At 33.6% G+C, this 15,816-nt stretch overlaps 1 protein-coding gene across 9 annotated transcripts in view; it reads left to right on the forward strand.

The window, feature by feature from the left end:
• The window catches only part of KCNT2 (potassium sodium-activated channel subfamily T member 2), a 348,859-nt gene that overhangs the window by 85,490 nt on the left and 247,553 nt on the right, over positions 1-15,816 (forward strand). For all 9 annotated transcript variants that reach the window (XM_047705388.1, XM_047705393.1, XM_047705394.1 and 6 more), the window contains exons 2-3: positions 12,793-12,872; positions 15,073-15,172. In XM_047705388.1, the coding sequence (XP_047561344.1) occupies positions 12,793-12,872; positions 15,073-15,172 (180 nt within the window). The remainder of the gene's footprint in view (positions 1-12,792; positions 12,873-15,072; positions 15,173-15,816) is intronic.

Here is a 15,816-nt window from a genome sequence, read left to right on the forward strand (position 1 = left end):
CTCTTTAAAATTAAAATTTAAACTTTATAAATTGAACCAAATGAATGTTCTGAACCCATCAGGGAAGTTATTTATGGATTTATACTCTTGCTTTTCCAGACAAATATTTTATACATATTTTATAATATGATGTTATTACTTTTTGTATCTTTTTTTTTTAAAGATTTATTTATTTATTTATTTGACAGACAGAAATCACAAGGAGGCAGAAAGGCAGGCAGAGAGAGGAGGAAGCAGGCTCCCCGCTGAGCAGAGAGCCCGATGTGGGGCTCGATCCCAGGACCCTGGGATCATGACCTGAGCCGAAGGCAGAGGCTTTAATCAATCCAGTGAGCCACCCAGGCATCCCTACTTTTTGTATCTTAAAGACTCTGACTATTCAAAGGTCAATAAAGCATTCACTATAATTTTTTATTGGAATTCAAAAGTTTCCTTAACCTGTCTGGACATAATTTAACCCATATGGTATGAGATAGTAGTGCAATGTAATTCTTTTTCTTTTTTTTTCCTTTTTTGGATAACCATTTAAAAATCCATTTATTGAATACTTTGTTTTCTCTATTGATCCGTCATACTACCTTTGTTATATATTAATATTGTCATATATACATGAGTCAATTTCTTAACTGTTTTATTTCACTAATCAATTTGTCTTTCTCTGTGCCACTTTTATAAAGTCTCAATTGCAATAGCATGATAATAAGTCTTGATATCAGATAGGGCAAATATTTGCTCTTTATTCTTCTTGTTAGTTTGATCTTTTACCTCTATAGAATCAGTTTATCAAGCTCCACAAAATTCTGTATTTGATTTGATTAGGATTTTGTAGAATCTCTGGATTATTTTATAATATAAATACCAAACTGTTGTTCAAAGTGATTTCACCAACTTAAATTATACTGACAAAAGAAATTCTTATTAATTTGAAGAGGAGATAGTAATGCATAATTTTCAAAAGTTTGAAAAATATGTACCTTAGACAAATATAAAATGAAAACATGTCAAAAATTATCCTCAACTTATTAATTAATGAGCAAAACAGTAATACTTTAAAACTGGTCCACAGTACATTTAAGAAGCTATGTATTACTACGCAATGTTAGATTTAAATTGCTAAGTTAGTATCCCTCTCCCCAAAACCCTACAGGGCCATCAACTTTATCCTTTTGAGTTACCTTTTTTAGTGGGTGGCAGTCCTTTGTTTATCTATTACACAGAACTCTTTGCACTCATGTCTGCTCCTTCACAGTTGTAAAATTGCACAGAAAATAGAAAGTTGAAGTCAGCATTTCACTGAAAGAACATCTAGTAATCTCTATGCTTATTTCTAAATTCTGGATAATTTTCTGACAAAACTGAAAGTTGTTTTTTTCTAGTATAGTATTTACATATTTTGACTTTATCATTCATTATCTGCCTTAGACAGTCTGGGAAAAATGTATTGGGAAAGCTCCATGGGAGAACTTTATTTGACTATTAAAATGGTGTGATGATAACAAGATTTTTAGATTATTGCTATATTCTTTGTCCTATATATTTTAAAAATAATTTCATATCTAGCTTTCATGTTATTTAGTGAAAAATGTAGAAAATGTATTTATTACTTATTTATATTTATTAGATAATATAGATGATTTTTTATAGTAAACAAAACCTGAAGATCCATTTATATATGTAAGGGATTTGTGAAAAAATAGTGTATTGTTAATATAAAGGAATGTACAGAAGAATTACCATGTAGTAACTAAAAATGATGATCTAGGCCTGCATCTTCTATGTTTAAGTAAACATAAATAAGTTCTAGAGTAGCAGGTATAGTATGATTCCTTTTATCCTGTTGTTTAAATTGATCTGCTACCAGATATTTGTTAATGAAGCCAAACTAAATTTATTGAAACTCTTTGAAGTTAGTGAGTAAGCATTAGCAGTGTTTCAGAAGATGATGTTAGAAGTGAGGTATTTATTTGGTTTTTTGAATGAGGGTTCAAGTGGTGGAAAGGGGATCTTTCAAGGTAAGAAAGGATTTGCAAGGGGAACCTGGGTGGCTCAGTGGGTTAAAGCCTCTGCCTTCAGCTCAGGTCATGATCCCAGGGTCCAGGAATCAAACCCCGAGTTGGGCTCTCTGCTCAGTGGGGAGCCTGCTTCGCCCTTTCTCTCTCTCTCTCTGTCTGCCTCTCTGCCTACTTGTGATCTCTGTCAAATAAATAAATAAAATCTTAAAAAAAAAAGAAAGGATTTGCCATGGTCAGTTGTCATGATAAATCATTTGGAATTGGTGGACACAGCAAAGTGAGGGTTTCGAAGCCTTAAGGAGTAATGAGTTCAAAGACAGTGCAAGTGTTAGTGAGTAGACTTTGTAGATAAGTGATGTGTTTGCCTAGGTGAACAGACTGTAGGCTCCAATAAATTGATCTGTAGGAATTTTCTGAAACAAACAGTGAACTTATTTATTGCCTTATACCCTTATTTTTCTCAAGTAAATATTTTTTGGAGACTCAACTATATCGAATTGACATAAGTAATCCATAGTTATTGTTACTCGAATTATAAATGTTTATTCTAAGAACTTTTTTCATTATTACCAACACACCAGGAAAAAGTTATGAGTGTCAGCTTTGTATGCTCATATGTAAGGTATCTTCTTTAATTTTCATTAAATAGCCCTGATAATAGAAGTAATAACTGAATAAAAGGAAATAAAAGTTAGCAAATTTTATAATCTAGCACATATAATCGGATTCCAAAGTCCATGCTGTTATCCCTCTTAGTTCCTATATACTACATATGAAATAAACAAACAAATGAAGAAACTAATGTGGGGAAAATGTCAGTTTCTGTAGAAAATGCTAGTTTTAATGTCACAATTTTTGGAGTGAGATTCTATTTGTGACTGTTCTCCCTTCTCCATCTAAATTGTGTCACTTTGTTCTTAAATATATTCAGCCCAATAGAGTTTACCTATTCCAAGTTACATATGTTATTTTTACTTGAATTAAGAGTACTAAGTACTGGGGCACCTTGGGTAGCTCAGTGGGTTAAAGCCTCTGCCTTCGGCTCAGGTCATGATCCCAGGGTCCTGGATTTGAGCCCAGCATCGGGCTCTCTGCTCAGCAGGGAGCCTGCCTCCCCCTGTCTCTCTGCCTGCCTCTCTTCCTACTTGTGATCTCTGTCTGTCAAATAAATAAATAAAATCTTAAAAAAAAAGAGTACTAAGTACTAAAATATCTTAAGGAAATAGGTATGTCTTAGTGAGCTGTGTCCATTATTGAAAAGTGAATTCTCCCTACAAGTACAAAATGAAAGAGGCTGCTTGGTGTGTTGATTTAAAGTCTTATGACATTGGTGAAAATAATTATATAAAATTAAAAGGTGCTTCTTTCACTGTACCTGAGTGTCTTCATGTAATTTCTGGATTCATTCTAAGAACTAGCATCTGTTGAACATGACCTCACTGTTTGATACTCAGTGGGTTCCTCTTTAAAGACACATATTTATTTCTCCTCAAACTGGGCTTTGATATTTAACCATGGCATTCCCAGCAATCCCGGGATGTGTGAGCCCCGTTATATTTTCCTTCAAGGTTTTTTTTTTTTTTTTTTTTTTTTTTTAAGATAATGTGGTTTTATTCCAAAGCACAGATTTAAAAACATGGGCAAAACTCATCATCCTCAAGTTCCCAGTTGCTTCATTTGCTCCTGAGAGTCAAGTGGTTTCTTTTATTTTTTTTAATCATTTTTAAAATTTATTTTCAGCATAACAGTATTCATTGTTTTTGTACCACACCCAGTGCTCCATGCAATCCATGCCCTCTCTAATACCCACCACCTGGTTCCCCCAACCTCCCACCCCCCCACCTCTTCAAACCCTTCAGATTGTTTTTCAGAGTCCATAGTCTCTCATTGTTCACCTCCCCTTCCAATTTCCCCCAAATGCCTTCTCCTAACTCCCCATGTCCTCCATGCTATTTGTTATGCTCCACAAATAAGTGAAACCATATGATAATTGACTCTCTCTGCTTGACTTATTTCACTCAGCATAATCTCTTCCAGTCCCATCCATGTTGCCACAAAAGTTGGGTATTCATCCTTTCTGATGGAGGCATAATACTCCATAGTGTATATGGACCACATCTTCCTTATCCATGTAGAAGAATGAAACTCGACCATTCTCTTACACTGTACACAAAGATAAACTCAAAATGGATAAAAGACTTCAACGTGAGACAGGAATCCATCAGAATCCTAGAGGAGAACATAGGCAGTAATCTCTTCGATATCAGCCAGAGCAACTTCTTTCAAGATATGTCTCCAAAGGCAAAAGAAACAAAATCCAAAATAAACTTTTGGGACTTCATCAAAATCAAAAGCTTCTGCACAGCAAAGGAAACAGCCAAGAAAACAAAGAAGCAACCCACGGAATGGGAGAAGATATTTGCAAATGACAGTACAGACAAAAGATTGATATCCAGGATCTATAAAGAACTCCTCAAACTCAACACACACAAAACAGACAATCATATCAAAAAATGGGCAGAAGATATGAACAGACACTTCTCCAATGAAGATATACAAATGGCTATCAGACACAGAAAAAATGTTCATCATCACTAGCCATCAGGGAGATTCAAATTAAAACCACATTGAGATATCACCTTACACCACTTAGAATGGCCAAAATTAACAAGACAGGAAACAACATGTGTTGGAGAGGATGTGGAGAAAGGGGAGCCCTCTTACACTGTTGGTGGGAATGCAAGTTGGTGTAGCCTCTTTGGAGAACAGTGTGGAGATTCCTCAAGAAATTAAAAATAGAGCTTCCCTATGACCCTGCAATTGCACTACTGGGTATTTACCCCAAAGATACAGATGTAGTGAAAAGAAGGGCCATCTGTACCCCAATGTTTATAGCAGCAATGGCCACAGTTGCCAAACTGTGGAAAGAAACAAGATGCCCTTCAACGGACGAATGGATAAGGAAGATGTGGTCCTTCAAGGTTTTAAAATAACTGGGTGCACTATTCCGGTCTGCATTAGAGAGTACCTGGTATTTTGTATCCTCTTAAAAAGTATAGAGAAAAAGAAAGGATTTACAGGTGGTAGTTGTGAGTTTTGATTGGGAGGCTGTTACATTTGTGGTGGGGCTGGCTGCCTGTAGTCATATAATGTAGATTTATAGGCCTTTCTGAGGCTAACAGCTTTATATTTCCAGGATGTATATGCATGTGTTTGCATGCATGTATATATGTTTATGTATATATGTGTACACATGCTTGTATGCATTTTATCATACGGGCTTCTGTGTGTGTGTGTGTGTGTGTACAATGGGAAGAAGTAGAGTTGAGGTGAGAGAAAAGAAATGGACATGATCTTCAAGTAACTGTGTTTTGTTTTTTTTTTTAAGATTTTTACTTATTGATTTGACAGAGAGAGAGAGATGACAAGTAGACAGAGAGGCAGGCAGAGAGAGAGGGGAAAGCAGGCTCCCCGCTGAGCAGAGAGCCCGCTGCAGTGCTTGGTCCCAGGACCCTGAGATTATGACTTGAGCTGAAGGAAGAGGCTTAACCCACTCAGCCACCCAGGTGCCCTCATCTGACCTTTTTCTTAAGGTGGTTGTTGGTGATAAAGTTATATAATACATATCAAATAGTTTACTACAAGCCTGAATGCTATATATTTTTCTACTTTTTATTATATACTTAGAATAAAAATAAGTAAACGTTCTGTTTGCAGTTCTTTTTTTTTTCCTTTTCTCTTCTCTTCTGTTAATCTTTTCTTCTTTCTTTCTTTCTTTTTATTTAATGGCTTGAACTACACCTGCCCTCTACTCATGCAGTTGGGTGGGCGTATAAAAAGGCAAATCTTTTCAAAGGATGAAAAAAAATGTACCTTTATGCTTATCCTAGCTTTATTTTTTCTGACCATGCAAAGTTAAGTTAAATGGGGTTGCTTACCTTTAAGTCTTTCAAATAAAATAAAGGAGTGCAGAGAGTAGGCCCTGCAAATGAGCACTACACATGAGCACATGTGTTTTCTAACTGAAGAGAGACTTGAATGCAAAAGTACTCTAGGGCGGACTTGTAATGTGTTTTATCATGGAAACCGCAAGCGTGTGCATTGCCAGCTACCTGCAAACTTCGATTACCAGGAAGTGACAGGAGCATAAATGCAGTTATTGAGAGACTGTCATCATTATCCATAGTGAAAGAGAATTGATGCGTGATTAGCATTCCACTTCATGTTCATTCAAACATACTTATACACATATACGTGTATATATATGTGTGTGTGTAGGCATTGTATATATCTATACCAGCAGGATTCCCTTTCCCAAAATGACATTATTTAATTTATTTGTTTGCTTATTTATTTTAAAGATTTATTTATGTATTTATTTATTAGAGAGAGAGCACAGGCGAGCTGGGGGAAGAGTGGAGGGGGAGGGAGAGGGACAAGCCGACTCCATGCTGAGCACAAAGCCCAAGGTGGGACTTGATCCCAGGACCTTCAGATCATGACCTGAGCTAAAGCCAACAGATGGTTGTTTTAACTGACTGAGCTGCCCAGTGTCCCAGAAATGACATTGTTTTAAATATCATTTTAAAAATAAGAGAATGCTATGAAAGTCATCAGAATTAATCTCTGCCTCCTCATAAGAGGTTACTAACTAAAGGAGGTGAGAAAGTTAGGCTTAAGTAGTTATGAAGAAGATTGGATGGGCAAAAAGAAGCTGGGAAGTAGGAGGAGGGATGTCATAGTATTTAAAGTGGACTTAGTTTCGTGCATGTAGTAAAGGTTGGAAGCTGGGTAGAAACCCCTTGGAAGCACTTGAGCATGGATTGGCGAAACTAATTTTTCAAGATTAAAAATTGATTATAGCCTTATTCATTTAGTTTTTTTCACAAGGCTCCATTTGAATGGCTGCTCTGTTAAATAATTTAGTTATCAGAAGTTAGGAGTGAATATTTGTAAATAGATAGGAACCTGGTTTAGAGTAAATAATCCAACAGCAGAACTAAATAAACACTTGTCTTTATCTCTCTGTGGGTCTGGAGTTTGCAATACTTTTTTGTAATATTTTATAGATGACCTAGAAATCTCCTAGTAATGAAGAATCAGTTGATGAGGAAGCAGGAGGCAAGAAGAAGTAATGGAAAGAACAACATCCCAGTTGTGTCCCAGTACTAGCTATGCATTTAGGCAACTCACTAAAATTATTTAAATTAAAGTCTGTTTTTTTATAAAGTAAAGTTGATGTCTGCCTTTCTCAAGGCATAGCAACATTGGAAAAGTTAGATAATGTAATGTATTTTTCCTAAATATTTATCAAATCATGAGGAGATAGAGCAAATAAACAAATAAATCTAAGTTAATAAAATTGAAAAAAATTAAAAATCTGCAGGGAATTATCATTAATCTTAAAGTAGATCAAATTGGAATAAAAAGGACCTTCTAAGGATTGACCTCACTACCAACCCAGGTTTTGCATCCTCAAATAGTTATAATCTAAGGAAGGAAAGAAGATGCATTTCATCTTCACACGAGTTATGCACTGAGTCCTAAGGTTTGTACTAAAGAAAGAACTAGAGACTACCCTACCCCTTTGTTCAGGCCTTCAGTCACTCTCAGTTAATGCCTAATAGGTTTCAAGTAACATGTGACATGCTAAAGATAAAATCATGAACAAAACAAAATACAATTCTGACTCTCCTGGAGCTTAATTCTAAAAGACTTACTTCATATAACTGTGAAATGCTATTGTCGTCATCATGGAATATTAGTGTATTAGTTTTGAAAGATTACCATAATGAAGAACCAGAAACTAGGTGCCTAAAAACAACAGAGGTTTATTAATTCCAAGCTCTGGATTAATTATAGAACTTTGAAATCAAGTTGTTGGTAGTGCAATCCTCTCTCCTAAGTCTCTAGAGGAGAATCCTCACTCGCCTTTTCAGCCTCTGGTAGCCCCAGTGTTCCTAGGACTGTGGCCCTAAAACTCTAGTCTTTGTCTCTGTCTTCATATGGCCATCTTTCTTCTTTGTCAGTGTCCAAATTTTCCTCTAATAAAGACACGAGTGGTACTGGGTTACAGACCCATCCTACTCCAGTATGATCTAATCTTAATTTAACTATGTCTGCAATGATTCATTGCCAAATAAGGTCACATGAGATACTGGAGTTAGGACTTGAATATATCTTTTTAGGGGACATAATTTGGTGCATAGCAATGACTTTAGAAAAAAAAAAAAGGGTACACTTACAGTAATGTATATTTGGAAAGGTGTAATTCTCATAAATATCAGCCCCATTTTAAGTTTTAGTAGTGGTGGGAATAGAGTGAGAGAAACCTGCTAGTAATAATGCAGAGAGACTTTCCTTTTTTTTCCTTATTCTTTGGAGTCAGAGCACCCAACATAGAGTTAGAAAGATGCACCAATTTAAAAGCACAAAAATGATGCCAAGGGAAACGTTCTTAGACACGGGAATCACAGTGGTGCTGTGTACATTAACTTGACATCCAGCTGTAGAATTTCCAAAGAAAAACACTCACCAACAATACACAGAGAGACTAACACGTCTCCATTGAACCTATCTGCTGAGACCAGAACATCCAGGCAGGTATTGCCTTGTTAGAGTTGAGTATAATCATAAACACTCATGCATGGACTCGCTGACCAATAGGACAGTCTCAGAGGGAGGTAGGAAGGGAGACCACCAAATAGAAATAGAGGAATATTCTTACTTGTACATATTACAAGTCCCAAAGAGAATATATACAAAGGTTTGATATCCTACAGAGCCCAGGGTATTATTAGCACTTGAAAAAAGTGAAATAGTTTTTCTGAAGGAACAATATGTGGACAGTCTGGTTCAGAATTATTTTTTGTGTGGTTAAAATGGTGAGGCCTATCTTAGAATTAATAAAGAATTTTAAGAGACAAGGAAGTTGGCTTTTAACAAAATCTTGCATGAATTTAAATAAAGCAACAGAAGGAAAAGAAAAGGAAAAAAAAGTAACAAATTGAAGTTAATATTAAGGCAAATTGACAATGGTTACACAAAGTATTTTTGTAGTAATCAAATTGTTATAATTTATAGAAAAATCTGGAGGGGTTTTCAATTTGTATATTTTTTCAGTTCATATTTGAAGATATCAGAATAATCTAAAGATGATAGCACATCAATGTACTAGTTAGTTATGACTAAGGAGGAAAAACTTCTAAAAATATAAGAAAATGAATTCACAAGTAAATTACCTGAATAATTCATGACTACCAAAACTAGTCAAGAATTGAAAAAATAATTGCAAGATAGAAAAACTATTAGAACGTTCACCAAATCACTGTCAAAAACATCCCCAAAAGGTACCATCAATTTGACAGAATCAAGAAAGGCTTTTGATAGCAATCAATTTATCTTTTATATCTTTTTTATCTTTTTCAATGTCTTTTTGTATCTTTTTATTTCTTTTTTATATCTTTATAAAAGATATGTCAATATATCTTTTAGTAAGATATACATATTTATTGTAATTCCAGGGTCAACAACATAAATATTGCTAAAGCATAAGAGGCCTTCTAAGAATACATACCACAGTTGATATTTTTTCTCCAATAAGTGCTAGTCAACATAATGACAAATGTAAATAAAAATATAGATTTTTAGATGACATGATTGTCCAGAAAACGCAAACAATAAATCTTAAAAAAATGTATTACATATGAAGGAATTCAATATGGTAGCCATTTATAATACTAAAACCAAAAGTTGAAAGTTAGAACAAAACAGTTCAAAAATTGCAACCAAAATTGTATAATACCCAGAAATAAATGTCACAAAGAATATGTAAGGTCTATGCAAATCAAATAAAATGTCGTTGACCAATATAAAGCTAATATTTTTAAACAATGAGAACATATCAATAGGACAAGATACCACGTACTAATTGTAATTCCATTTTTTAAAAATACAATTATAATTCCACTATTACATTGAGGTAAATGTGAGTAAAACTGTGGGGTTCTGGGGAAGATCTAGAGAGTGCATTAAGTTGACCTATTTGAATGGAGATAAATTCAGATAAAGCTAGTTGGGAGGAGAGAGTTCGGAAGGAAGGAGGGAAAGGAGGATCGAAGGAAGGAAGGGGAAGGAAAGGAAAGGAGAGAAGGAAAAAAGGGAAAGCACATTTAAATCTGGAAAAGGAAATATGAAGTGGATATTTAGGATAGAATCATGAAAAAAATTAGGAAGGATAAACACTAAACTCTGTACTAAGTCCCTGAATTTTAGAGAACTGTATGGTGCTAAGAAGGTCCTCCAAGAATATACTAACACTAACTGGCTTTGATTCTGGGAAAGGTTGTTATTACAAAAATAAAAGAAAACTCTGCTCAATATTATGAGTAGTTAACTTAACCATTTTTCTGCACCCAAGAAAAGACATGGATCAAAAAGTGTTTTGCTTTGTTTGTATGTTAGCCTTAGTGTTAAAAAAAGTTTGTATAAACTTATGCTTTACTGTCTTATGCTCCTTGGTGATTGTATTGACTCAGATATCACTACATTAATTAATAGTTTTACTTCACATAATATTATAATGAGGAAGGAATCTGGAAGTATTTAATGAGAAAATTTATCTCATGCAAAATTGGCTTTACCTCAGGAAAAAATGAAATAAAAATCAGTCACAGTATTTCAAACTGTTATCCAGTCCTGTACATTTGTATATATTGGAAAGCTCTTCACTACACAATGATGGTCATTTACAAATTGGGTAATCTCATTCATAATTCACCTATTTCTCTATGATTAATCCTATACAATAGAGCATCATATTATGATTAATTCATTTTAATAATGATGTTCACTTCAATATTTAAGACAGCTATTCTGTTACTGCTAACTCTTCATATTTAGGCTAAACATTTCCAGTTCTTTAAATTTGTCTTCATATGAGATGCTTTCCAGATCCTTCATTATTTTGCATAAGGCTTCAAATGACCTAATTTTAGTTACATCTCTTTTACATACCCAATACTGAACTTCAGATATTATCGGAAGAATGGACTCATAGTCTTATAAATTTGGTAACTCTGGAGCAAACTTGCATGGCCCTTTGCTGAATTATTTGCATAATAACCATATGTCCTTTCAAATTTACTTTTGTAGCCATAGCAGATTTGAAATAATTTAACTTGACATCAATGTTATAGTTACTTTATTTAAAATGAACTGCCTTTTCAGTCCAAAAAATAAGGGAAACAGATTCAATGATGGATTCCTAAGATACTCCTGGATATTCCTAAGATACATGTATGTGTGTGCATGCACTTTTGTAGTGTGTATAAGTGTATAAGTTTATGTACTTGCATATGTAAGTGTTTTGCTGGAGGATATTGCAATTTTTAATTGAAGTATTATTGACGTACAACATTATATTAGTTTTAGGTGTGAGCATAATGATTTGACATTTGTATACATTGTGAAATGATCGCCAAAATCAATCTACTTTCCATTTATCACCATACAGACTTACTAGACTAAACTAGAATTTCTTTTCTTGTAAAGATAACTTCTAAGATTTATTTTCCTATCAACTTTCAAATTTGCAATACAATATTATTGATTATATTTATCTTGCTATACAGACTTATTTTAAAACTAGAATTCCACTTATATTCACTAATCTAAAAAAAAAAACAAAATAAATGAACAAACAAAATAAGAACAAAACTCAGAGATATGGATAATAAAATGGTGGTTGCCAGAGGGGATAGGAGTTGGGAAGTGCAAAATAGGTGAAGGGGATTAAGAGTTACAAAATACCAGTTACAAAGTAAAGTTTCTAGTTTATACAGATCACATTATCAAAATTTCGTGATGTTAGGAAAAATGAAATTGAGTCTGTTGTGTAAATATTAAAGTGCTTTCTTAGCTATTTTGGAATCATAACTTAAAATAAGTGTACTTAAGACCACTTAATTAAGAAAATGTCAAATAAAAATATAATTTCAAATGATAATTATTAACAAATCATCATGAACATAATATTTCTTTTCAATTAGTATTTTGAAAATATTAATTAGTCAGCATGTGAGAGAAGTTTGTTGGAATTTAGGGAGAAAGCAAATGTATTTATTAGCATGCTACTGTTTTTTACACTGTTGGTATTATTGTATTGAAGATTGAATATATAAAATTAGTTCCTTAATTGTTTTGTCTGGTTTATAACCTATCTATGTTGACTTTAACATTCTACTTGTCATTCATTACTACTTCTTTGTTGACCATGTATATTTTATTATGAACCTAAATAAATAAATAAAGAGGTAAAGTGTACCATAATGTGGTGTCCCAAATAGGGTCACGATGGAGGGAAAGGCTTTTTAAAAATAGTGTTTCAGGCCCAGTCCCTTAAGATTCTGATGCAGTGCATCAGGTGATAGTGTTCAAACTGGATCCTTCAGACACCCAAATGATTCCAATGACAGAGAAAAAACTTGGGAAAACACTGTTTCAAAATTATTCCAAAGACACATATTATTGCTGTTCTGAATTATCTATACCACGCATTACATCTGCTAATACAGATAATAGAATTAATTATATATGGTATTTGAACTTATTCTATGTTTAGAATTAGAAAGTAACTCTTTCTCTCTAAAAAATTCAGCATTTTTACTCAATTTTCATTTTCTGTAGTGGGGATTCACGCAAAGTATTTAATGCATTAAATAAAATTATTTTTTAAAGTATTTATCTTTAGATTAATTATAATTTCATCTTTTGTTTGCAGGGTACAAGTTGAATTCTATATGAATGAAAACACATTTAAAGAGAGGCTAAAGTTATTTTTTATCAAAAACCAGAGATCAAGTAAGTCATTTATTTTATTCTCCTATCTATATGTTTGTACATATGTGCCTAAAAAAATTGTCTAAAAAAATTCAGCTGTGCAGTCCTTTTGCAAAATATCTTTTATCTAGAATGAGTATTGATAATCTTGTCTACCAGGCTGTAAAAGTTTAGAAAGCATAGATGTTACATGTGGTGTTGGTAGGATTTTTGAATACCTGTAATTCTCCAAATCCCACATCAATAAGCAGACTTGTGAGAGAACCATCTGGATTAGTCGAGACATTGAGGAAAAGAACTTAAATCAGGGTACCCTTATTTTAAGGGATACTGATTAGGCTCTTTCAAACAGGAATAATTGATTTATTGAGGAAGAGTTTAATGTTTCCCAATCATGCATGATAAGAAGAAATATCTAGGGCTTTCTGAAATGTACAGATTATTAGCAACCTTCTTTGGAGATTTTGAATCAGGAAGTATAGCCTCAGCCCACAGTTTCACACCACTGATTTTTCTCACCAGATAAATTTGGGAAACATTTCAACTTCAAGAAGACATGAAATTAGCATAGTCACTGACCTAAGACCATTCAAGGCTGATGTGTCAGTGATACTTGTCGCTTCCCTGTAATACCACACATTTTTTAGAAGCCATGTATAATGAGTCAATATGCAGTTTTTCATATGATTTTTGTTTAAAATGTCAAGGAAAAAAAAGGAGAGGTCTATATTAGGTTGTTGTAGACATTGTTCTTTTTGAATTTTGATCCTGGAATCTTCTTGGGGTGGTCTAGGTTGAGTTGTGTCTCTATAGGGTTCAAAGAGAAAAGCCTGAATTGTGGGAATTTATCCAAATTATAGGGACTGTTTCAGTATGTAAGGCACACTGGCTAGAGATTCTTAATGGCATATTAGCTGCAGAGTTAAGACTAATAATATCTTATGCCTTTCCAACTTGGTTGTTTAGAATTTCCAAGGAAGTCCCACCAATAAGTATTACCTAAAGCGGCCACATCATCTGAATAAGTGTCCTTGATTTTAATACTGACAATGCTATCTTTCCGGGCCAGAAAAGATAGATGCATTATTTGAATACTTCAACAGCAGCTAATTTTGATTAAATAGTCATTTGAAGAGGCCAGTTCTATAAAACCAGGGCAATTTCATTAACAGTTTAAAAGATTTTATAAAGAAGCTAACCCATAAAATGTACCTAGCATTTTAATAGGGAAACCTAGGAAAAATTACACAATTAATAAGCATTAGCATTTTGCTGTTAAGAAATGTTACCTCAAGTACATTAATATAGAGCAGAGTAAAAGGATGACATTTCATTTCCAGATTTTATTAAGTAATAATTATAAGAAGACCTTTCTCAAAATTTTATTCATAATGCATGAATCAGATACCACCTGATAATTACAGGAAAGGTAATGCTTCTATTAATCAGACTTTAGGCATATTTTGCCTAACGTTAATTGCTCTTCTTCACCATAAAGTACTATAGGCTGCATAAATGTGACCTATACATTTTTATAGATACATACATAGCAGTCTTAACACCCCTTAAATATTTAAGATTTCATTGATATTCAATCTAAAGTCAAAAGTAAGTTTCAACTGGTAAAACTAAAAAGTGTGTATGTATGCATGTATTTTCCAGCAAATGCTATTAGGACTCTTCTTCAATTATATAATTACTAATTGAGTGTGTGTGTGTATATATGTATGTATATATGCATATATATATATAATTATATACATGATTTTAATTTCTCTGTAATCAACTCCACAAGGTGTTCTGAAAGTAAAAGATTTATAAATTATCTGATGAATTTTTAAGCAGCTAGATTTTCTAGCTAGGTAAAATTTGTTCCAAAATTCATGGAAATAAAAATTGCTTACACTTCTAAGCATATTTGGCCAATCTTGATTGGAAATGATTTTTGTGACTTCTGAATGCTCAAACTTAGATTTATTCTTGGGTATAAAATTCAGTGCCATTTTCAGTGCATACAATCTGTCAATGTCAATTTTTGTTTCAATATTTAATTAATTAAAATTCAGCTACCTAAAATTTTAAGAGTTTAGACAATTATGATATTGTAGTTTCTGAATACAATTTAAGTTCTGTACTTAAAGTTGTTATTTTTGACATTGTTTTTTTGGTCCTTCATGGACTAAGTTCAAATAAAAATTAAATTTTTGTTGTTTGTTTAAAGGTCTAAGAATTCGTCTATTCAATTTTTCTCTCAAATTATTAAGCTGCTTATTATACATAATCCGAGTGCTACTAGAAAACCCTTCACAAGGAAATGAATGGTAAGGTGTCTTTGTCTGAATTTCAACAATATTCTTTTGATTACTTTGAATTGTGTTATAATTTATTTTTATTTTTATTTCAAGATTTTATTTAAATTAAAGTTAGTTAACATATAGTGCGGTTAGTTTCAGAGGAATAATTTAGTGATACATCACTTGATACAATGTCCAGTGCTCATTACAAGTGCCCTCCTTAATGCCCGTCTCCCATTTACCCATTCTCAAACCACCTCTCCTCCAGCAACCCTCAGTTTTTTCCCTATAGTTAAGAGTCTTTTTTGGTTTGCCTTCCTCTCTCTCTCTCTTTTTTTTTTTTTTTTAAGATTTTTATTTATTTATTTGACAGACTGAGATCACAAGCACACAGAGAGGCAGGCAGAGAGAGAGGAGGGGAAGCAGGATCTCTGCCGAGCAGAGAGCCTGATGCGGGGCTTGATCCCAGGACCCTGGGATCATGACCTGAGCTGAAGGCAGAGGCTTTAACCCACTGAGCCACCCAGGCGCCCCTGCCTTCCTCTCTTAAAAAAAAAAAAAAATTATTTATTTATCTATCTACTTATTTATTTATTTAGAGAGTGAGGGGATGGGCATAGGGAGACAGAGAGGGAATCTCAAAGAGACTCCATGCTGAGCACAGAGAGTGT

This window comes from Lutra lutra, chromosome 15 (genome assembly GCF_902655055.1).
Source record: "Lutra lutra chromosome 15, mLutLut1.2, whole genome shotgun sequence".
NCBI lineage: Eukaryota > Metazoa > Chordata > Mammalia > Carnivora > Mustelidae > Lutra > Lutra lutra.